General features: G+C 45.9%; 1 protein-coding gene across 1 annotated transcript in view; it reads left to right on the top strand.

Annotated features, from left to right (window-relative positions):
* Nucleotides 1-22,806, top strand: part of RAB13 (RAB13, member RAS oncogene family) — a 164,855-nt gene that overhangs the window by 87,968 nt on the left and 54,081 nt on the right. Inside the window, exons 2-5 of the mRNA XM_069651559.1 lie at nt 9,132-9,192; nt 10,864-10,924; nt 22,326-22,403; nt 22,632-22,721. Coding sequence (XP_069507660.1) covers nt 9,132-9,192; nt 10,864-10,924; nt 22,326-22,403; nt 22,632-22,721 — 290 coding nt within the window. The remainder of the gene's footprint in view (nt 1-9,131; nt 9,193-10,863; nt 10,925-22,325; nt 22,404-22,631; nt 22,722-22,806) is intronic.

Below are 22,806 nucleotides of genomic sequence, written 5' to 3'. Positions count from 1 at the left end.
TACCCTCAGGGTAATAATGGCTTACCCTCTAAGAAAGGGCTCACGCATTGTTGGCCTATCTTCACTGTTGCAAAGCCAGTCGGCCGATGAGTGAGATGTGTTATGAAGCTGCTGGGCATGATGGCTTGGTACAGTTTCATCATACTGCGTGCATGTTTCAACAAGCGCCCATTCCAACAATAGGCTCACGTTTCAGGCGAGTGGGACGATTTTAGTAGTAGTGACGCAAAAGGTGGCAAATGCACTCCAATGGTGGACGGAGGCAGATGCACTCAAAGGGAGACCTTTCACCAATCAGCCAGTGCTGGCAACCATTACCACTGATGCCTCACTGACCAGTTGGGGAGCGCACTTTCAAGACCTCACCAGGCAGATGGACAAAGCAACAGGCCATTCAAAACCTACATTTGCTGGTGCTCCTGGTGGTCAAGATGGTCTTTCAAGCACTTCTTTGAAACAAGTGAGCTAATCAACACATTATCAGAGTCCATGTCTTACATCCGCGAACAACGTGGCTCGTATTCAAAGAGCTTCTCTTCTGTCATAGAAGATATAGCTGAGATCTATGCTGCATCAAGAGAAACCTGTTCATCCAGGAACAGTATATGCCAGGGGAACGCAAGCGTTTCACAAATGGGAACTCTGCACAAGCAGTTTTTTGAAGTATGGGGTACGCCTACACCTGAGAATGCTGAATGCCCAAGCTTTAGTCCAGGTATCCGCAACAGGGGTCCCTGAACAAGGCACAATGGATCAGTTGATCTGGGATATATGAAGACGTCTTATTACTTCTGGAAGACTTAACAATGATTGCCGCTGCACCATGTGAACATGGCAGCCGTGGTATTACCCACCTCCTGAGCATGCCGATGTATACCCACCAATCACACTCCACCTAGTCTGCTACCTGATCAATCAGCAGAAGTGGCAAATTACACACCCACGGCCACACACAACCAACTTGTTTTTTTTTAAATTGCCCTCATGATGCATGGACATCTTGCAGGAGGCAGGGATCCTCAACCGTAAACGCTGCTAATTCAATAAATGAAAGAGCTTTGTCATTTAGTGCCAAAACATATATGCATCCCATTAACTGCTCGCCTGCAGATAATGTAACTACGTCCTTTATTTACTTGGCGTAGTTTACAACGGAAGGTGAAATGCACTTGGCCGAACTGGCAGCAAACCGTACCTCACAACACAAGACGTTATAGTGAAGAGTACCTATAGAGAAGACAATCAAAGGCGAAAAAAATGTATCCATAGGTCTCGCTTCTCTCCCCGCCCAGCTGGTTGGTTCTTACGCATAGTCCCTCAAAAATGTATGGGAACTCCATTAGCACCAATGCATAAAGCCCTTTTTAAAGGAGCTTGCACAGTTTCTTTGATTGCAACCACTCAATCAGAAGGACAAGTGAACTGCAGCAGTTTCTTAACACTTTGTCGCCATACAGAAAAGTGAGCACGTTTTAAGAAAACAACTCCCGTATGTTGCCAGCTTTCTTCCCCCAATCCACAACTACGGGAAAAAAGGAGCTCCACGCACTTGATGTTTGGTTCCGTTTTGGTAGGACATGACCACCTTCAAACATCTGAGAAAAACGGACCAATTATTTGTCTCGCTAGCAACAGGATGAGAAGGAGATCAGTAACCAAAGCCACCATTGCAAGGTGGTTTGGGGGTATAGTGAGCTTTTCTAACCAACCCTTTTCCATGTGCCCTAAATCGCACTCTAAATGCAACACTGGACTTTATTGCAAACGTACTGTGGGATGCAGTTTGTAACGCTGCTACATGGAGATCAGTACATATTTTCTCAATATTGGTGGACACACAGGCAAGTGGATTCTGGAGTGGGCCATGCAGTTTTAAAGGATCCGTTTTCAACTGTTCCTTCAGCTCACCCACCACCTTGCCTTTGCTGCTTGCTAATCTATGCAACCTTTGTGAATCTAAACATATCCACAAGCCTCCGAAGACAAACGTTTACCCAATAATAGTCTTTCTGTGTATTGTATCTGCTTAGAATGCACCCACCCAAACTCCCCACGAGGGACAGAAGGCTCCATTCAAAACACAGCTACACTCATGCAGTACATACATGTGACATGTCAGATCTAAGGATGTCGACGCATGAAGGATCATGGGTGCCTATAGAGGTAGTGCAACGAATCACTAGGCGTCGTCCCTTCTCATGAGGTGAGGCCACTACCCAATTGCCCCATCTAGGTGTGGTATGATGCAGGAAGACCTCAAAGGTCTCGCTCTGAAACACTTGTGTACGAGCGCGATACAAATAAAATATATCATAAAGGGAGGAACACCCCTCCTGGGGACCAAGACAACCACCTAGGGTACAGGCCCTATAGTCGCAACACCAGTGTCCAGTCAAACATTTGCGACAGTCCTCACACCATCTCACAAGCTCGTATTGAGCGTAAAACTGTGCTATAATAGTACCTCCAAGATGGATCCTCTTCAAAGCACTGGAGGAAGAATATAAAAATAACAATAATACCTTTTTCTCAAGTACTGACACAAGGAGAATGTGCAGAGGCATGAGGATGGATCAGTGAAACTGGGAACAGCATTCTAGCCTTCTGTGAGGGATTGGACATTGGCAGAGTTTATAAACCAAAGAAGGGCTCGGCATGTCGAGCCAGCCCCGGAGCAGCAGAAGGGAAGGACACTGTCAGACGTTGGAGCGGAGAAACGGCAGAGACCGGAGAGCAGAAGCAACCAGCGGGAAGCACAAGGCGGCTCTCGAGGACCATATGTTGATTGGCACTACAATCCTGGGGGTTGTACCACGGCTTTGCCTAAGGCAGAGGTTCCTGAATAGTACTGATAATGCAAGGAGCCAAACCAGAATCTCGCAATGCAGGAAGCAGATGCTCACAGAGTGCACAGACAGCAGACTTCAGTCCCAGGACGACTCACCGCTGTATGTTGGCGTCCTCGTAGGTAATGGGCGCTACAAGCGGACCAGTAGGCACATCGGGAGTCTAGGAGGGTCGCTGAAGCACACCGTGAGAATGGCAAGGGCTAGAGAGGGGACAAAGATGGTCTGGGACACTGTAAGACTTTGAGAACTATGAGCGAAGGCCCAGAGAGGGGTGTGATGGATCCTGCGGATCCCTCACTAAACACCTGCCTAAAGGGAAAGGCAGACGTTTACTGATCCTGACCTTGGGGGTGGTGTACTGCGGGAGGATAACCTCGGAGGACACAATGCCCATGGTGGTAAGATCTCGTGGGATGAGACACAGTATTCATTTCTAAAAGGTAACATTTTTAAAGGTATCAAGCTATGTAATGGCTTATTATTGTTGTGATGTATCTGAGCCACACATTAGATCTGTGGATGTGGGTAAAGCTGGTGTGACATCTTCAAATGCCCCAAGAAAGGAAAGACCATGACATCCCTTTTACTCCCAAAGGTACTGTGAAAGTAAAATCTTGTGATTCTTTCTTAAATGCAGTTAAGAAAAATAGATATGCATTTAAAAATTATAAGATAACAAGAAAACCTAATTGTTTGGGACTACAGGCCCCATAATCCATTAAGTACTTGGACGAAGAAGGCGGCTCAAGAGCAATGCTGCAGGAGTAGTCAGCCTGTTAAGCTTAACAACCCACACCTGACGGAGGCAGAAAGGCTTAAAAAGCCCCGTCAGATGCAGGCCATTAGATGTAGATGGAGCTGTGAAGTCAGTGGTCACAGCAGTAACAGTAGTAGTAGTAGCAGCAGCAGCAGCAGAAGCATAACAGTGTTGACAATTCAAGAAGAAGTGGGTGAAAAGAAGACCCGCCAGGATTTTGACCAAGCAGAGTCCAGTTACCTGTCCTGAGAGGGTCCTGTTTCCCCAAATCTGAAGTGCAGAGGACAGCGTGAAGGAAGACTGCTTTTCCCCATGTGCATCTAATTGCAGAGATTGTGCAGCAAGAAGCGTGACAAAGACCGTGGCTGGAATGTGTTGTGCAGCCGTGGGTCCCATGAGGGGGAGGAGCTCCTTAACTTAACGATGTGGCAGGACTGAAGACACCTTCACCAAAAAGGGGTGTTTGTCCAAAAGAAGGCAGAAGTGTAGCCCAAGCCCTGCAGCACGTGAAGGGAGCAAGTGAGTATTGCCGAGCATTCTGATGCCTTACGCGAACAAAGGCAGGCAACTGTATCCAGTAGAATCACTTGCATATGAGTGAAAGCTATCCTAACGTGACCGTTGATTGCTGGACAATGGAAGTATGAAGAGTAGCACTTTTATGAGTGAACTTTATTCCCTTTACTCGTGTAATAGTCAAAACCTTTGAAACCTGTTAATTAAATATTGATACATCCTGAAAAGAGATGAGTAGTCGTGTGTACCAAAGTGATTATAAGGTGAAGTTAAGAATCAATTGTAAAGCAGTCCAAGAACAAAATAACACTGAAGTTAAGTGACTTAGATTGTGAGTTTAGAGAACAAGCATTGCCCAAGGAAAGTAATACTTATGGGTGCCAGTAGATTTAAAACTTTGGATGCACAGTTGCATGTAGAACACTAGAGGGCAGGCGAGTAGACCCACATAGTGAATTATGCAGAAATTAACCTGATATGAGAGCCATTCACTGAAAAGTAGAAGTGCTGTGAGGTCATCCTGATATAAACTGTGATTCATAATCGTATAAAGGGAGACTTGTGAAGTGTTAGCAGAAGCTGTGTCTCTTACCATGCCAGAGGTGGTGTCGCTTTGAACGTAACAAGGAACTGGATTTCTTCTTTGACATTTGTGAGTGATGGCAAAGCATCTTGACCTGGAACATCATTGGTGCCATTTAATGAAATGGAAAATCAGTGTTCAAGGAAGCAGAGAACCTTTTTCTTTTGGTTGAACATTGGTTATCAGAATTTTCTTTTGACACAGTGAGGGAGCCAAGAACTGAATTGAAACTTTGTGAACCCAGAGTTCCATGATTCTTTTTGTTGAACATTGAAACTGAATCGAACTTGAAACCTGAGGAAGCGGGAATTCACCCAAGTTATCAAGAAAGACAGTGAATATATTAGAGTGGTTGAAATTGTTGTGAATTGCCATATATGTTCTTGTATATTTTATGCTGAAGTGTGAGAGCCAGACATCCCTTGTTGGTGTTTCCTTTAGATTTTGATAGGCAGGGAAATCCTCCTCCGGGTAGGGCTAATGAGGCGTTTGAAACTTCTAATTTAATAAAATGGCCCAAATTGAGAAATCATCAACGTTGTCTGCCTCACGTTTCTGACCTCTCGCAGGGGCTAAGGAGGGTCGGGACCCCATAGAAAATTGCAGAGTTCATCTGAGGTGGACTTCCTCAGTACAGTGAAACCGAAAGGGTCTGAGACCCTATGAAGTTCTGCAAAGCAAACTTAAGAGAAATCTGTCTGCGACCCTAAAGAAAGCCAAGGGGGCATCCGAGGATTTCTCCTAGTCTCAGTGGAGAGACAACTGACCATCGGTGAAGGGTCTGGGACCTTAAAGAGAGGCCGAGCCAAGGGATGGGAGTCATTCTCCCTGGTCCTATTGAAAATTACAATGGTGCAATCCAAGAAAATTGAGTCATTCTCGTGGAGATTTGATAAATACTTCATTGTGATATGATCCAAAAATTGGACTTTACACAACTCATACATTTCTCATATACATAATAAACAAGAGCATAAAACAAAAGTATATATAGAAAAATTAAGATGAATAAAACAAGATTCAACATAGGTAACAAACTACCATACAAAGGCAAATACCTATAATCTTTAAGATCAATAGACAATCAGCTATAATAGAATAAATGTAATGGTTTGTCGTGGTCAACAGTTTATAGGCATTTACATAACCGCAGATTCACACAGTCACAAAGTCAGGGTAATATTCCGACTTCCAGATATATTTGTATTTATACCTGGAGTAAGGGCTTCATGTGGGTCCATACCCTGAAAAGAGCTAGCTGAAGGCTCAAGGAGACTGTATTCAGACAACCATACCAGAAATCTTCTTCTTTTATTGCCTCATAATTGTGCACCCATTTTTCATATGCACCCATATATATATATATATATAGGGCCCAATTTTGGGCAGAGTGTTAGGACATGTCGGGTGGATTCCAGTGCTCCTGCCCCCTGGCAGATACGACAAATCCTGGCCTCTCGAGGGATATTCAACCGAGGGCCAGTAATAGTAAGGACCGGTAACTGATTTGTTCTTAATTGCAGTAGGAACCGTCTGTAGGCCTGAGTCTTTAAGTATCTATGAGTGACGTGTGAAACTGCCTCATACCCACTAAGCAAAGCTAAGTGGTCTGTGTTCATACACCAGTCCCACTTATTCAATTTATCTTCGAATGCTTTTTTTTGGTGAATATATGGCAGATGTTTCAATTTTTCATAGGGCCAATCAATTTCTTCAAATAATGATTCATTCAGGTCTTTATATGATTTACCTCGGATGTTTTTCCGAATCAAAACTTTGCCCTGTCAACCTAAGCAATTTTCAACAGGGGTTTGCACGGGCTTTCAGATAAAGAGCCTCGCGCATGTAATGCTATCCCTCTCAGGGAAATCGGCCCCAGTTCTAATCTTAAATATTGTACTGAGCAAGAAGGTCCCAGTCCGAAGACAGTACGCCAATAGTGACCTTCTAGAATGTTAAGCCAGGTAAGGTCTTGCATGGATAATGCCTTCAGGCCGTATAAAATTGTTGGTACACAGTTTCAGAATACCAGCCATGCTAAAACCAGCGGTGCCTTTTGCAAATCTACAGGCCTGGAGGGTGAGCAATTTTGCTCTCCGTTTTTTATTTCTTATTATTGCTTCGTAATCAGACAGGGCTTTGAAATCTAAACCCAGATACGAATATTGCTCCACCACCGCTATTGTTCCTACGTTGGAATCAATACCTGTTCGTTTAGGCCCTTTCCTTGCAATAGTCAGATTCCAGATTTATGACCAGACCCAACTGAGTGGAATACACCAATAACTCATTTAGTAAGTTCTTCATACCAGACATCGTGCGATCAAAGAGGATTAGATCATCCGCATAAAGCATTCCCGTAATGAGTGTTTCACTCAATTTAGGTGGGCAATTTGACTTTGATGTTATACGATCCAATAAGTCAGCTATATAGAGATTATACAGCATGGGCGCAGTTACGCAGCCCTGCTTAACTCCCATATTAATGCAGATCTCCTCTGTGACCTCACCCTGGTCATTAAGTCGTGCCCTAGTGGTGGTGTTACTATGTAATGCTATCAGTATGTTTCAGATCCACCTATGACAGTCCATGCCCTTCAATTTTGACCATAAGATGTCCCGGCCCACCAGGTCGAATGCATTAGTAAAGTCTACAAAGACAATATATAATGTAGCATCCTTGCAGCTCATGGTATTATGGATTAACTGATCAAGGACCCTATATGATAAAAGACTGGGCCATGAGACCAGGGTCATTACGCCTGGTATTTTCTATTGAGATAACAATTGTTGGACACTGCTGAAGAACCAGGAGAAAGGAACCATTCTCTTGAAGGAAGAACTTTTTATTCGTTTTTTCTTAGTTTTAGTGTGAGGTTTAGAATGGCGTATGACCCAGGACGGTGGAACTTTGATTCGACTGATGTTCTGACAGTTCCTTTAGCTTTAGTTCAAGGCAGGGGAAAGTGATGTTTTCTACCTTAAAAGTATGTAACCACAACCATGCCACCCCTGTGTCCGCCTAGTCCTTCTACACCCTTAGAATAGGGATAGAATGATGAACGCCACCATCGATGACCCCTTTTTCAATTTCGAAAAAAACAAGATATACTCTGACCCAACAACTAAACAAAGCATGTTGTTCTAAGCCGCTATAAGCCACGGAAAGACGTTTACTGGGTAAGTAAGGTTTGTCATATATGGTATAAAATCTAAGGCTTGCATACTCTGATCCCAGAAAAAAGGAGAACCGTAACACTGGCCCCAAAGTCCTTCAACTGCACTCTCGCTACCAAGAGAAGATGCCAACATCCACCCAAACCCAAGTAGGGTCTGCTTCCCGACATGTGTTCTGTGAACCATCTATTACGACATGAGAATGTGCCTGGTTTAGGAGAGGTTCATGCTACGCATTTAGAGTAGCAGTGCCATCCAGATATTTAAGTTGGCCAGCGATTGTGTTTTGTGTGTACACTTTTGGCTAGGTCAGTCTGCAGCTGCACACTCCCTTTAAATAAACCATTCGATAAGTTAACCAAGCAGTCATTTTATTTGCTAAACCTTTGGACTAGCATATCCCCATTTCCTACCTCCAGTCATCCCCAGGACTCCCTGAAGTGAAAGTGGGTGGTTGTTCTCGATTACTTTATTAACTACCACGGACTAATCACTATATATTTCTGTAGTAGTTTATATGCCTTATTTGACCCATGCCAAAGTGAGTGGTGCCTGGCGTCCACCCATCCGCCCTAGTTGGAGGCACTCCTACATTTAATAAACCCATTCTTTTGGGCAGCAAACCCCTTTGGGGAATGCAACTTTACCTTTGCCTTTTCCGGTACATGCCACAAACCGCGTTTTCCCATTCACCATCATCCATTGCACCAACATGTAGCCCCAGCTGGTTACCTTTTGTCCCAACCTGTAACCTTGAGCGCTAACGCCCAACACGTAGTGCTAAATTGTGAACTCTAGCCCCACCAGTAATTTCCACCCCCAAACTGTAACCTCTAGTATTCCCCCAATCACTAGCCACTACTTCTAACATTTAGCCTAAGGTGTAAGCCTACATTTTTAAAAACAAATATTTCGGAGTGATCGCTGCGCAACCTGTGAGTTCAGATTACCACCTGGGCAAATGTCACTCATCCAAACTTAACCATGGAGCCATCATTTCGCACAGACGTCTTAAGCAGCAACGAAAATAAGAATAATCTTATTAGAACGAACCTTATATTTATATGCTGATGTTCAGTTGATGTTGGATTCCTTTGCGTTCCAGGAATGGTATAATGCATGCATAATGTATAGGCTTTATATAAACAGTGGGGTGCGTTGCATGGGGTCTCGCTGTTTATTACAGGTCTCTCGGTGGTTTATGGACCGGTTTGTAGACCCCAGGCCTTACCATCATTCTTTTTTTCAGGCATCGACTTCAAGATCCGGACAGTTGACATAGAGGGCAAGAAGATCAAGCTACAAGTCTGGTACGTGAGCCTCTAGTGGTGAGCCCTCCACAAGCCTAGCATACAGGCTGCCACTTGTCCACAGTCCCAGCATACAACCCTAGACAAACCACTCCCAAGTATGAACAATAGTTTTGTTTCATACAGAGCTCTGGTATTAGTTTTTTCTCAGAAGCTCTTCTGGGCCAGTTTTAGTCCAACCTTTTGACAAAATATGCCTGGCAGAAAAACCTCTGCACAAATTGAAGCCAGCCCCTTGATCCAACCTCGCAGGTTTGGCGCGGATCCTTTCTACGTTTATTACGTCCTGTAGTCGTCCTGCTGCTCTTTGCGAAGTTGTCCCGGAAGGAGACCCAGCAACACCTTCCGTGGACTGATGTAGTAATGGAGACCTCGAACGCTCTGAAGTGGGGGGAGGCTTGCTTCAGTGTGATTACCTGCAGTCTGGCGTGAAGAAACTCTGTGGCAGTCTCTCGCTGTTCTGCCTGTGGCCATATCCAGGGAGAACTGAGGGAAAGCTGGTATGCTAGAGTATGCTAGAAACGAGATACGCTAAATATAGCACAGGAAAGGCCAGCCAGTACAAATACTGCGCATGCAGTTGCTCACCTTGTAAGTAACGGAGTTCCCGTTCATCCCCGGGTTATTTGTTTGGAAAAAGGCAAACTCATTACGAGCATCCAAGGTGACCTCTCACTTTCATTCGCATGAGAACACGGTTACCCGTATTAGAAGTGATCTTTCCAGAAAGGTTAGGTGTTATTTGTTTGTTTTTAAGTGAATCTTGGTGGCAAAGCTTCCTTATCACCCGCATGGATGCTCCCTCCACCACGGAGAGGGCAGGGATAGAAGCCACAGTTTGACGCCCATCCCCTGAATTCACACTGACTGCGATTGTAGTGCGAGTTTCCTGTCAGTAATGTGTTTTGCTGTTGTCTTTTAAATAAACCATCTTTTTCGAGTGCATGACTTCCACTTGTGGCTTCATGATGAAATGCATCTGAATGCATAGCAATATGTTTTGGAGTGTTCTATGTCCCATACACAGTGCTTTAGATTGTTCTTTTATTAGCAGGTGGAAAACTAAGTACATCTTTACTCAATTGGAATATGCTGCCCTTTTGTGGTGATGTTTTTTAAATGCAGTGGTGCCTAAATGCAAGAGCTACTGATCTGCATTGACGCACTTTAAATGGTTTAACTCCAGAATAAGTGGGTTTGTGGATACTGCTTTCACAGCTGTGACACCTGGGGGTTTCGGTAGCGTAGGGTTTTCAGATTTCTGACACCGCCTTTCCCAGCAGGGTCAAGGCTTTGTGGCCATCGAGAAGGAAGCCAGGATAACTTAAGGCATGTGGGCTGAGAGCCGATCAGGAGGAAGGAAGGTAGTCCCCTCTTGCCTCGGTTTTACTGCTCTTTTAAGCTCCAATGAGTCCATGCAGATTGCAGTTGGACCCAGTAGAGGGACGTAACAGACTGGCAACTGGGCAATCCATGTGTTGGCATCCAATCTGGCCAGACTATATTTTCATTCAACATTTAACAAAAGTGGAGGCCAACATACGAAATTGGAGTAATGTGAGGAGTGGCGCTAGATGTTGATCAAGTCTGGGGGAGATGCAATTTTCCCATTGAAGGGCCTTTTCTGATAAGTATCTTTGTTGTAACATTTTTAACCCTCCTTTGTTTCAGGGACACTGCAGGGCAGGAGAGATTTAAGACCATCACAACTGCCTACTACAGAGGGGCCATGGTAAGGCTGTGGGGAGGGGGGAGGGATGTGCATGTGTGTTTTTTCCTAGAGGCTAAATAAAATGTGTGTGCACTGATGGCTTCTTGTAAGGGGTGTGGATGTGCCATGGTCAAGGGAGGGTTGTGTGAGACTAGGGCAAGATGGGCACCTGTTCATATGCAGAGGGCGCATTAATGTGCCTGTGCAGGGAAGCCCATGGTTGAAGAAATGGGTGTTTTCTGGGAGGTATTGATAAGGAATGTGTGTGCGCTGTGGTCCCATGATGTGTAATATGTATGTGCTAAGTGGCTATAGACGGGAATGGTCTGGGATTGAGTGTCTGGGTTCAGAATGGCCTTGTGCTAAGGACATAGTAACACATTGATGTGTCCTCCGAAACCATGGGTAGGTGGGGACATGTATTGGTGGAGGAGGGGACAGAGGGCATTATAAAAGGGATATGTAGAAGGCCCAGGATAGAAAAATTAATTTATTCCAGCTATCGAAATAAAGGTTTGACAAGCGGGAGCTGAAAGCAGATTCTGGGTGTTTAGGGTCACTCAGTAAGCAGGAGCCAACTCTGGGGGCCCCGAGCTGCTATATAGTGTTCGTAAATGTGACTACCATAAAAGGTGCAAACGAGAACTTAAATATATATCGGCAATTATGCTTTAAATGTCTTCTAGGCTTTAACCAGGAGCTAAATGGCTCTCAGCGATTTCAAACCCTGCATTCTTTTACCTATTGCCTGTTGGTGGCACAGCTAATGGGGGGGGCATCAACTGCAAAGAAATATGTATGCCGCTTATAAATATTTTTTGCACTCGGGGAACACGGATGCAAGCTTCAAATCTATTCACAGGAGGGCTGTTTGCTTCCTCTTTTGCGGGTGGTGGGTGGGCCTGCCATGCCATGCTATATTTTGATATATTCAAACCACCCTAAAGTATCCAGGTGCTGAAGAGGGCACTGATTTGGGCAAAGGAACAGAAGCTCTGAGTATCCTTCTTTCAAAATTCCCATTCCAAACGAGTGTAGGCCATAACATACGGATTAAGAGGTTAGATTTTCCTGAGAAAAGGCTTGTAGGATGAAAGCAGGGACCATCCGTCTGCAGGCTGATGCTGATTACAACTCTGTATTTTCGGGACTGTTTATTCATGTGATGTAGGTTAAAGGCATTTCTGAACTGAGGGTGGTAGTTTTAAGTGTATGCAGACTCTGCATCTGGTTAGCGTGGTGCTGCATTTTCAGTTTAATTGTAAAACCAAATTGATAGTGGTTTTCAAACACCCGCAAGCATGTGACAGCTTATTTGATACACCTATTTTATAATGCGTCTGTACACAAGTGTTTCTAGGCGCGACAAGGAAGGGAAGATCGGGGGACAAAACAATCATTTACTAGACCTTGTGTCATTAAGATCGCGCAAGGGAGGGAGTGCGGGAAGTGCCAGGGGGGGGAAGGGGTTAGGGGAGAGTGCAATGGAACGTGTAAGTGCTGCCAAGGGAGGTGGCTCGTGAGTGCAGGGAATCTGGGGACTGTAGAGTTGCAGATACAGTCCCTAAGTGGTAGGGAGGACCGGAGACAGTGCAAGGGCAACTGGTCATGCAGCAGCCTGGTCCTGTAAGTTCAGTGGGTGGCCAGGTAACCTGTTTGTGCAGCAGACTGGGGCATCGGCGAGGGAGAGAGAAAGCGGAAGCAAAAAGGAGGTCTTCAGTTGCTTCTGGAACCTTAGGTGGTCCTGCACAAGTTTGAGAGGGGCAGGGAGACTGTTCCACAGAGAGGCCCCAGCCGAGGACCGAGATCTAACCCTACTCTCTGCCTGGAGAAGCGCCTGACCCTCAGAGTTGGAGGTGGATGAGCAGAGGGCTCGAGAAGGAAGATGCTTAGGAAGAGAAAGTTGGATTTAGTGTGGTCCCCTCACCCCAGAAATCCTTGTGGATGATGCAAAGGGTCTAGAACTTGATCCTTGCAGCCACCGGGAGCCAGTGGAGTGATTTCAGGGCTGGAGAGATAAGATCCCTGGGCTTGAGGCCAAGGACAAGTCTTGCAGTCCTGTTCTGGATTAGTTGTAAAGGGCGAAGAGTAGAGGCAGGCGGATTTAGAAAGAGGCTGATGCAGTAGTCTAGCCTAGAGGGAACTAGGGCTCTAGAGACATTGAGCTTCTGGGGCAAAGTGAAAAGGAAGGATACCTCTGAGGAGGTGCGGCTAATAGTGTGACTTCCTAGAGACATCCGAGATGTGGGGAGAGGAGGAGAGTGCAGAGTCGAAGATGACACCAAGGTTCTTGGCCTCGCAGTAAGGCGCAGATAGAGGACCCAGGGTTGGCGGCGAGAGTGAGAGTGGGAAGGCGGGAGCAGGTGTCTTAATGAGGAGGATCTCAGACGTACTGGCGTTGAGGCAGAGAGCGTTGGCGGCACACCATTCAGAATTGCGGACAGACTGTCTGGTATGAGAGACCATTCCAGAATTGCGGACAGACTGTCCAGTATGAGAGAAGGAGCAGAAGAGGCTGAAGGGAGCATGGAGAGCGGAGTGTCATCTGCATAACATTGAACGTTAGAACAGAAGGGAGAGATGTGGTGGGCCAGAAGTGCCAGGTAGTGGTTAAAGAGCCAGGGCCGGGAGAGAGGGTAGTCCCCTGTGGGGTGCGGGGGGGGGAGGGGGAGAGATGTGTGGGCGGAATCTTACCAAGAGTTGCATTTGGATGCAGGCTTCAAACGGATCCTCATGACAGGGGTAAGGACATCCAGAGTATTAGAGATTGAGAGATGTTGGAAAGGGCTGTGCAGGAGTGCGAGTCAGCTGCAGGTGTAGGAGTAAGAGAAAGTAAATCAAGCGTCCACCAACACATCCTACATGGGCCGGATGACCGAGAAGGTGGGTGGCAGTGCTGGGGCCGGCTTGGCCTGATGGGGAAGAGAGCGACAGGTGAGAGGAGAGAAGAAAGTGGTCAGTTCAAGAGAGGAGTGGTGAGACGGTTGGAGAGGGGGAGGCCTGACGAGATCAAAACATCCAGGGTGTGCCCTGCAGAGTGAGTCAGGCCAGAGGGAAGAATAGAGGAGAGAGTCGCAGAGTTTGTGAAAGAGTCCAGAGGAGGGGCTAGAAGCATCCAAGATATCCGAGGAGGAGAAGTTGAGAGGTAGAGGTAAGGAGGGAGGAGGAGAGGTCAGCCCACTCGTAGATAGTGGCCACAATGAGAGAGGCCAAGAAAGATGGAGCTTGCAGAAGGTATCGGGTAAATATTATCCCACCAAAAATATCGCCGTATATATATGGTAGTCTGGAATATTTTTGGGGGGATAATTTGTGGGAGGGTGATGGCGGAGGTGTCCCCTGTACATTTCAAAATAATGCGGGGGTGTCCGTTGCAGGGTCCATGCCTCAACATTGCTGCAATAATATGGTGATATTTTTGTATCACAATATTTTTGCGGAGATATTAACACATGGAACCCTGCAGACCAGGCATTTAAAGGAGGAGTAGGCCTGCATAGGAATGACGGAAGCAAGGGTCCACTCTGGGGAAAATCAGGGCTACTCCACCTCCAGGACAGTTGGTTCTGGGGTCACAGAGGAGCTTGCAGCCATCAGCAAGGCGAATGTCAAAGCTCGTGACAGAACTGGCCGTGAACCAAGTCTTGGTGAGACTGAGTAAATCCATATGAAGCTCTTAGAGGAGACAGCAGATGTCAGAGGAGTGTTTACCAGCGGAGCATTTAACAGAGGAGCGAGAGTTAAGAGTAGCAACGTGTAGCAGATTGACACTTTTACAAGACTTGAACAAAACCTGAACTGTGCTCATTCGTTGTCACACAAGTAAGCTTTATCCCCTATGGGCTTGTATTAGCATAGGCAAATTCCTAAATTTTGTTTCTAAATTATAGTGATTATTTCACACAATTTTCAGTAAAGCATCAAATGAACAAAGTGTTTCAATAGATCCAGTATACAAATCAATCTTTGACTTATTTAGAGAATCGGTTCATTTTAATTCTCCAACCTTGAACAACATCAAACTTTCAAAAAGATTGATATATTCCACAGGTATAATATCACATATATATTTACAAGACACAAATAACGTAAAGTGAACATGTCAGTGAATACACAATTATTTTGGTGTTTACATGACTTATTGGAGACATCGGTCTCATGAAGTGGTCAACTCCCTCCGGGGAAGCCCTTTGTGTGTTTTACAAATAACCAACGCGTTTCGGATCATAGATCCATCTTCAGGGTAGGGGCTTCACTGTTCCTACACAAGGTGAGCTATTTAGTAGGAAATTTCATTAATTCTGTTCCTGTGGGAAATTCAAATAGACATTTGGTTTAGTCATGGCTTTTAATATAAAAAAAGCTGAATGGGGGAGAAAAAGGCAAAAAAGAGGCAAATGCCACTAACCTCTTCCGAGGGACTGGTGAGGTCCAAATTTTGACCTATCAAGGATAAGGGAGAAAGTAGAAAAAGGTGTAAGAACCTTCTAATCTATGTACAGGCTACTCGATAGCATAATTAAAGTGAGACCCATAAACTCACCCAGTCTTCTGATCGTGATCTCTGGAGGCTGGGAAGCGGCAAAGCATGGTCGACCAAACCCTAGAAAGAGTATACTAAATATCTTGTTTGAGGCAATTCCCAAGGGGATTACCCCTAAATTAGTCAATTCACCCATTCCTACATAATGTGCTAATCACTGACCACGAGGCAAGGGACTGTTGTCCAGTCCATGCCCTGGTCGTCGGAGAGAAATCAATGGAGTAGCATCCAAACGATACTGTGAGTTTGTCTCCCCGTAGTGCGTAACGCACATTCGGTGACTCCATATAGCTGTTGTGTAACTCACTCCTAATCATAATCGGGACGCTTAACTGATAAGAGCTTCTCGTATCGCACCAACCGCTGCAATGAGCGCGGCACGACAGAGGGTAGCATTCTATGTTGTCTTCAACCCCGCGCATGCGCACAGGGTGGCCGGGCGGTGGCCATCTTGGTGTGGGCGCTCGACTGGAGCACTGTTGTCATAGAGATCAAAAATGGCTATCCCATGTAAACAAGCATAACGCTTGTATTGTATGCATCACGTTTGGCAACCGTCGTGCTGCAAGATCCCTGTGACGGTATGCGTTTCAAAGGTATCGTGTGTGAATGTACAACAGAGAAATGGGTCATGGGTGATGCGCATGGGGGCACGACCGCGGTTCAACAGAATCCGTGGGGTACCCCCATAGCGCATCAATCTTTGGCATTAGTCAATATAGGACTTCTTGAGGGGTTGTGCTTTCCAAAATGGCTATCCCATGTAAACCAGCATCACGCTTGTATTGTATGCCTCATGTTTGGTAACCGTAGAGCTGTAAGGTCCCTGTGACGGTATGAGTTTCAAAGATATCTAGTGTGAGTGTGCAGTACAGAAATAGGTCTTGGGTGATGCGCATGAGGGCACAACCGCGGTTCAACAGAATCCGCGGGGTGCCCCCATGGCGCATCAATCTTTGGCATTACTCAATATAGGGCTTCTGGGGGGGGGTCGTGCGTTAGCCGCCGCTATTCTGACCGGTAGTCCGGCATTTTAGATCCCACAGTACAAACAATTAGATATTTCGCAGTGGCACTACAGCAATACAGCATACGTATACTTTCAACCTACATGTCCATTGTCCACATTCTTTGTGCCACAGGGCCTAAAGAAAATTTCAGCTGAGCAATGAGACCAAATTCAGGTACAGAGAGGAATCGAGCAAACAATCTAGCCAAATATTTGGGCATAAAATCAAGTGAACCATAGTTAAGAAAGTCAAATTGAAAACAATGCACAAAGCAGCATTAATAGAATTTGCAAAATGCACAGCACCATGGTTCTACAATGAAATTTCACACAAAACACATTAGATCAAACTCTGTATTCATGCCTCGGGGGCTCAATGAGTCAAAGTTCAATCTATAGGATTTCCCTTTGTGACAGTTTACGTTGCACATCACCCCCCCCTCTGCTACCTGCTGTTACTTGCTCTAGGATTACACATTTTAGCTGCGCAACAGTATGGCGTGCTTCTACAAAGTGGACTGCCACTGGTGATTTTTTACTCTTGGTGCGAATATTGGATTTGTTTTCAGTCCATCTCGTTTTCGCCTTCCTAGTCGTCCTTCCTACATAGTAGAGTCCACATGGACATTTTAGTGCATATGTCACGTTCTGGGCATCACAGGTGCAAGAGTGTCTTAAAATTATGGGTTTCCCAGAATGGGGGTGTGTAATATAGTTGCCTTTGATAATGTTGCTGCAATGCTGGCAGTTGTGGCACGGGATTGTGCCCTTGAATTGAATCGAAGTACCAGGAGATGGAATCTCAGCTTTCACCAGGCTCTTTTGTAGTGATTTACTGTTTCTGTATGCGAACATCGGGAAGTCCGGAAACAGATGTTGTAGCTGTGGATCCAATTGCAACATGGGCCAGTTCTTTCTTTATGGCTCCCTTGATTCTCATGCTCTGCACAGATTATGTGGTGACATACACAAATGATTATTCAGATTTCACTGGTTTGGGTACCAACAGTGTTTCTCGGTTTATATTTCTGACTTTTTCCGCTACATTGGTAATCAATGTGCGGTCATAACCTCTTGCTATAAATTTGGTTTCCAATGTGGAGGATTGACTGTGTTCTCCGAAATGTTCCTTCTATAGCGTAGGAATTGGCTAAGTGGTACACTGTCGACAGTTCGTTTTGGGTGAAAGCTTGTGGCCAGTAGTAAGCTGTTTCTGTCGGGTCTGTTTTAGTATAGATCCTGGTTTCAAGTCTGGTCTCGGCTACGTAAACCTCCACATCTAAAAAGTGGATAGTTGTCCTGCTTGTCTCCGTTGTACATTTAATCCGGGGGTTCATCTCAAATAAGTTTTCCAATTCGTCGTGGGGTGGCCTGTCCATATCCCAAAGACGTCATCAATATACCTGACGTATAGTGCTAGATGTCTCATCCATCTGGCTGACGTTAGAACGTGTTCATACTCTAGGTAGTACATGAACGCATTTGCGTAGCATGGTGCCATAGCCGCACCCATGCTGGTGCCTGATGTTTGAATTAAAAATCGGTCCTGGAATTTAAGGAAATTGTTTCTAAGTGCCAATTTCAAGAGGGTGAGAACAAAAGGTCTGTCTCCTTGGCACTTGTCTGATCTTAATATGAGCCATTCCATTGCTTCCAATCCGGCTTTGTGGGCTATGTTCGTGTATAATGACGTGACGTCCATGGTGAACAGTAGGTCTCTTTCTCGCACAAATTGTACGTTCAGTTTTTGCAGAAGGTGCATTGTGTCTTTGACATATGTTGACGTTTCCTGAATCAGAGGTTGAAGGATTTTGTCCAGATATTGAGCAAGGGGTTCAAGGATACTGTCTGTCGCTGCTATAATGGGGCGTCCCAGAGGTTTTATCAATCTCTTGTGTATTTTGAGTAATATATATATCACCGGCATGATAGGATATTTATTCTCGACGCGTCGTGTTTTTTCTGAGATGACATCATTCTCTTCAGCCTCATCGAGAACTCCTTTGATAAGGGCTCGTACTGTTTCTGTGGGATTCATTGGAACTTCGTGGTGAGTTTCTTCATCTCTCAGTTGTCGCTCGATTTCTTCAAGATAATCCTGTTTATTCATCAGTACGAGGGCTCCTCCCTTGACTGCTGGTTTAAAAATGACATCCTGATTATCCAAGAGATTTTTCAGTGTCTTCCGCTCTCTTTTGGAGAAATTGCCTCGTGTCAGTTTTAAATTGTATCCTTTTGAAGTCCTGCAAGACCGTCTTCTCGAAAGTAGATAGAATATGATTCTGTATCGGAGGTTCTGATGCTTGTTAATCTGCTTAGAATCACATGCTGTGCATATGGTCTGACATCCAGTGGTAACCGCGGAGTATTGCATCTTGTCTTTCGGGGACCGAAAGGGGACGTTGGCATAGGCGTGTCTGTAACACTATCCCTATCGTGACGTGTGTAGTACCCAAAATCCCTCACGCGCCATAGTCCCTCAGATTGTTTTTTTCCACCCAGATAACTGGTCGCCCTACAGCGGAGCTCTTACTAGAGACATTGCTTATCTTACCAAAGATTCGGTTTATGCCCCGTTAAGTCACTTCGCCTAATAAGAACATCTTCGACAAAGACTACGGAGGAATCATCTACAGCTGTGGTCTCGGCACCTAAGATCCAGTGGCCGGATTTGCACATGGTCGGGCCCTCTGGCCGACCTATACAGCAGGGAGAGTGGGTTCGGGGTGGCCATATGGTTATGTCTTTCCTCCTTTCCACTTCTTTCCCTTTCGGGTATGGTCATCCTTCCCTTTTGCTATGGAAAGGACTCCTTTTAGATTCTGCCCCAAGTGTAGGGTCAGAAATCCTTGGAAGGACGAGCACAGGACGTGTAACGCCTGTCTCCCCCTAGAGCATGACGAAAAGCGGTGTTCGGCACGCAAACTCCTTAAGCCAAAAACACTTAAGGATCGCCGTGTAAAGCAGTGGGCCGTGTACGGCATGTCACACGTCGAGCCTTCCTCCCCTACCGCAACACCAGTCGAAAGTGATGGAGGTACTTCGGATGACCAAACGTCCAATGCGGATGTTATAGACCTTGAGGTGGACACTTCTAGGTCCGCCACCCCGTCCCCGACCCTTCCAGGCTCGAGACTGGGCTTGCTACAGGGACTACACCCGGCGACAAGGGCGTACATAAACATTGCACTAAAAACACAACCCCTACGCCGTCTTCGCCGCCTTTGCCAAAAAAGGCGAAAGCGCCAATGGGTCTGTCGAAAATTTCGCCGGTTCCCTCGGATCGTGTGGATCCAAGGCCTTCCCCCGCATCCGCAACAGCGCATGACGACTGGGCAAACGAATATTGATAAGGGCCCTACTCCCAAATCTATATGCGCTGAAGTTTTGGAGTCCGACTAGGCCCCTACCCGCCACTCCGACCGCTGGGCCTTCTGGCGCAGCGGACGGCGTTTCGGCTACCATTACATCATCGGAGGCTTTGTCTCACGACGATTCAGTTACTATCTGGAAAAGCATCGGTAGGATTGCAGCGGCGGTGGGCCTTATCCCGGTCCCGCAGAAAGTTATGGGCCAAGCCGGGGAAATATTTTCGACAGACTTGGGCCGCAATTCCGATGACTCTTACGTGGATAGTCAAGAGCCTCTCTCAGACACCCTGAGAAGTTCCTCTCGACGCCAAAGGGCGGAGAATGTTGCTTCTCCCCACCTAGGCCCTTTTAGGTCCTCGAAATGGACTACCGAAAAGTTTGAGGATGTATGGATCGGCTGGAGCAGATTATTAGTTCTGCTGACCAGCCTCTGCCGAAAAAGGCTCGGGTAGACCCTAACCTTCAAATGCAAGATGTTCAGTCTCAGGTTTTCCAACAGGAAGATGTGGCCCACATGGACACATAGAAGGACATCTATACTGAAGAAGAGGAATCCTCTTTTCTCAAATTATGAGGATCACAGGAGACGACGGAGAACTGGGGGGAAACGCAGCAGGAAGGACAGGATCCTTGGTCACATCAAGATCAGGACTCTGATATTTTGTGTGTCGATTCTCCCCCTTCTACCCTGGCTCGCCAGGCCTCCCCTGTGGATGACCAAATGGCTTTCAACACCATGTTGAAAAAGGCAGCAGAGTTCTTCAAAATTGCCACTCATAAGGCTTTGCCTGAGCAGGATTTTGTCAAAGACATTATTAAGGAAAAACCTCCGGCAAGTCAATCCATTCCCCTCCTTAACTCTGTTAAGAGGCGGATTGCTCCATCTTTAGTCAAACCTGCCCAGACGAGGGCCGTGAACCCGAGAGTCGAAAAATTATTTTGGCCTTCTCCTTCCGACCCTCTATATCAAGGGGCATGCCATCCCAGACTCACTAGTGGTCACCACTACCCTTGCCACTGGAGAATCAACTCCGGACAAGGAGTCTAAAAGATTGTATCCCCTAGGCAAACGTGTCACATCAGCAGCGGCGTATATGATATATGATATGATATGATATGGCATTTGTAACGCGCCTATACACAAGTGTTACCATTCGGGTTGCTAATAACACTACGTTATTGGCAAGCTATGCCGATGCCCAATGGAACCTGCTCCAAGAAGGCCTTCAAGAGGTCCCGGAACCGACCAGGACCAAGCTTCTGGCCATTGTTGCGGAAGGAAAACTGGTTAACCAAAATGTGGTCAAAAACATTCTAGATACTGCAGAAACATTGGGCAGATCCCTTGCACAAGGGACTCTTCTGAATAAACACGCATGGCTGCGTACATCGGGATTTAGACCTGAGACTCAGGCCTCCCTCATTAATATGCCCATCGAAGAGTCAAACCTCTTTGGGAAAGCAGTTGATGAAGCTTTGGAGACAGCCAAGAAGCAGCATGAGACCTTGAAATCTCTGCAGCAAATTACATAAAAAGCCTCTTCCCAGAGGGGTAATAACTCTCAGCGTTCCTTTCGAGGACAAGCTTGTGCCGGTCAAAACAATTACGGCACGGGCAACTTCAACAATAACCATACATCTGGAAGCCCCCCTTACTCTCCCTCAAGGGGTCATAAACTTAGCATAGACCACTCAACCTGCGCTTGTTTGGCTACAGCTCACATAGTTGTCCCCGTCACTATATGGCCTTCTATATGTCTGACCATCAGCTCAGAGTATGGAAAATCAGTGATAACCGGAACTAGTCCTCTGATAGCTTCGCGTTGGATCCCAGGCAATATCGTCCCCATTACTAGACAGTTAAATAGAAAAAAACAGCATTCTAAGCCTACACAATTACATGGGGAGTGGGGGAGGAGGGGCTACAGCAGGTTGCGAGGCTGACGACTGCATACAGCCTGAAAAAGCTGAGGATCAAATCACTCTTTTACATAAAGGGTGGTGGTGGTGGTGTTGTGTGTGGTCAGTCACTTAGTATTTTTTTTTTTTTTTTTTTGTTTTTTTTTTTTTTTTGTGCTTGCTCTTCAAAGGCTTTTCTGAGTAGGCCAGCTGACGTTAATCCAGTCCTTGGTTGTAGCTCAACCAGTGTTTAACTTTGCGTTATCAGTTTCTAGTTGTCTATTAGCTTAGAGCAAACCGCGAGACTAACCGGAATGCTGGTAATAGAGATCTGAGTTGTGGGATCCCCCCCCCTCTCTATAGGATTGGTTGGTTTGTCTGTTGCAGTATATTGCACAAGGCTGCTGCAAAGATCATTTGTCACATCATTAGGCCATTGAGTCGCACTGTATGAAGGTTTGACACAATGTATTGTGTGACTGCCTGCTGCACACGAGTCCGAACATTAAGTTGAAAGCTACATAAAACTTGTGTTTATATGTACCGTGTAGATGTGTATATTCCTCAAAGCTAACCAGCTTTGACATTGCCTTTTCACAGGGAATCATTCTGGTCTATGACATCACTGATGACAAATCATATGAAAATATTCAAAACTGGATGAAAAGCATAAAAGAGGCAAGTCGTGAATAAACTCCTAATCAGTGGGTGCAGTGAGCAGTATGGTCACTATGGTGGGACCTTCTGGTGCATGGATCTGCAGTTGATTGGGGTTGGAGTTGCTGTGGGCATGGGGTCCTGTTTCTCTTGTTTTTGTACTTTCAGCATGCTTTGCTATGATTGTAGGGCTGAAGCCAGTGGTCCTTCCATCAGGTCGTTTTTCATGTTGACTTTTGTTTTTCCCAGAATGCTTCAGCTGGGGTGGAGCGGTTACTACTGGGTAACAAATGCGACAGAGAGAGCAAACGGAAGGTGCCCAAGGAGCGTGCAGAAAAGGTACGTAAATGGAAAATTGGACGTTGGTGCAGTCGTGTGGCCATCAATGAGTGTGTGTATGCAGCTGTGGGTGCTTGTGTGCTTG

This window comes from Ambystoma mexicanum, chromosome 1p (genome assembly GCF_040938575.1).
Source record: "Ambystoma mexicanum isolate Mex_15411 chromosome 1p, UKY_AmexF1_1, whole genome shotgun sequence".
NCBI lineage: Eukaryota > Metazoa > Chordata > Amphibia > Caudata > Ambystomatidae > Ambystoma > Ambystoma mexicanum.
The sequence above is the reverse complement of the archived record's forward strand: the minus strand, read 5'-3'. Positions and strand labels throughout refer to the sequence as shown.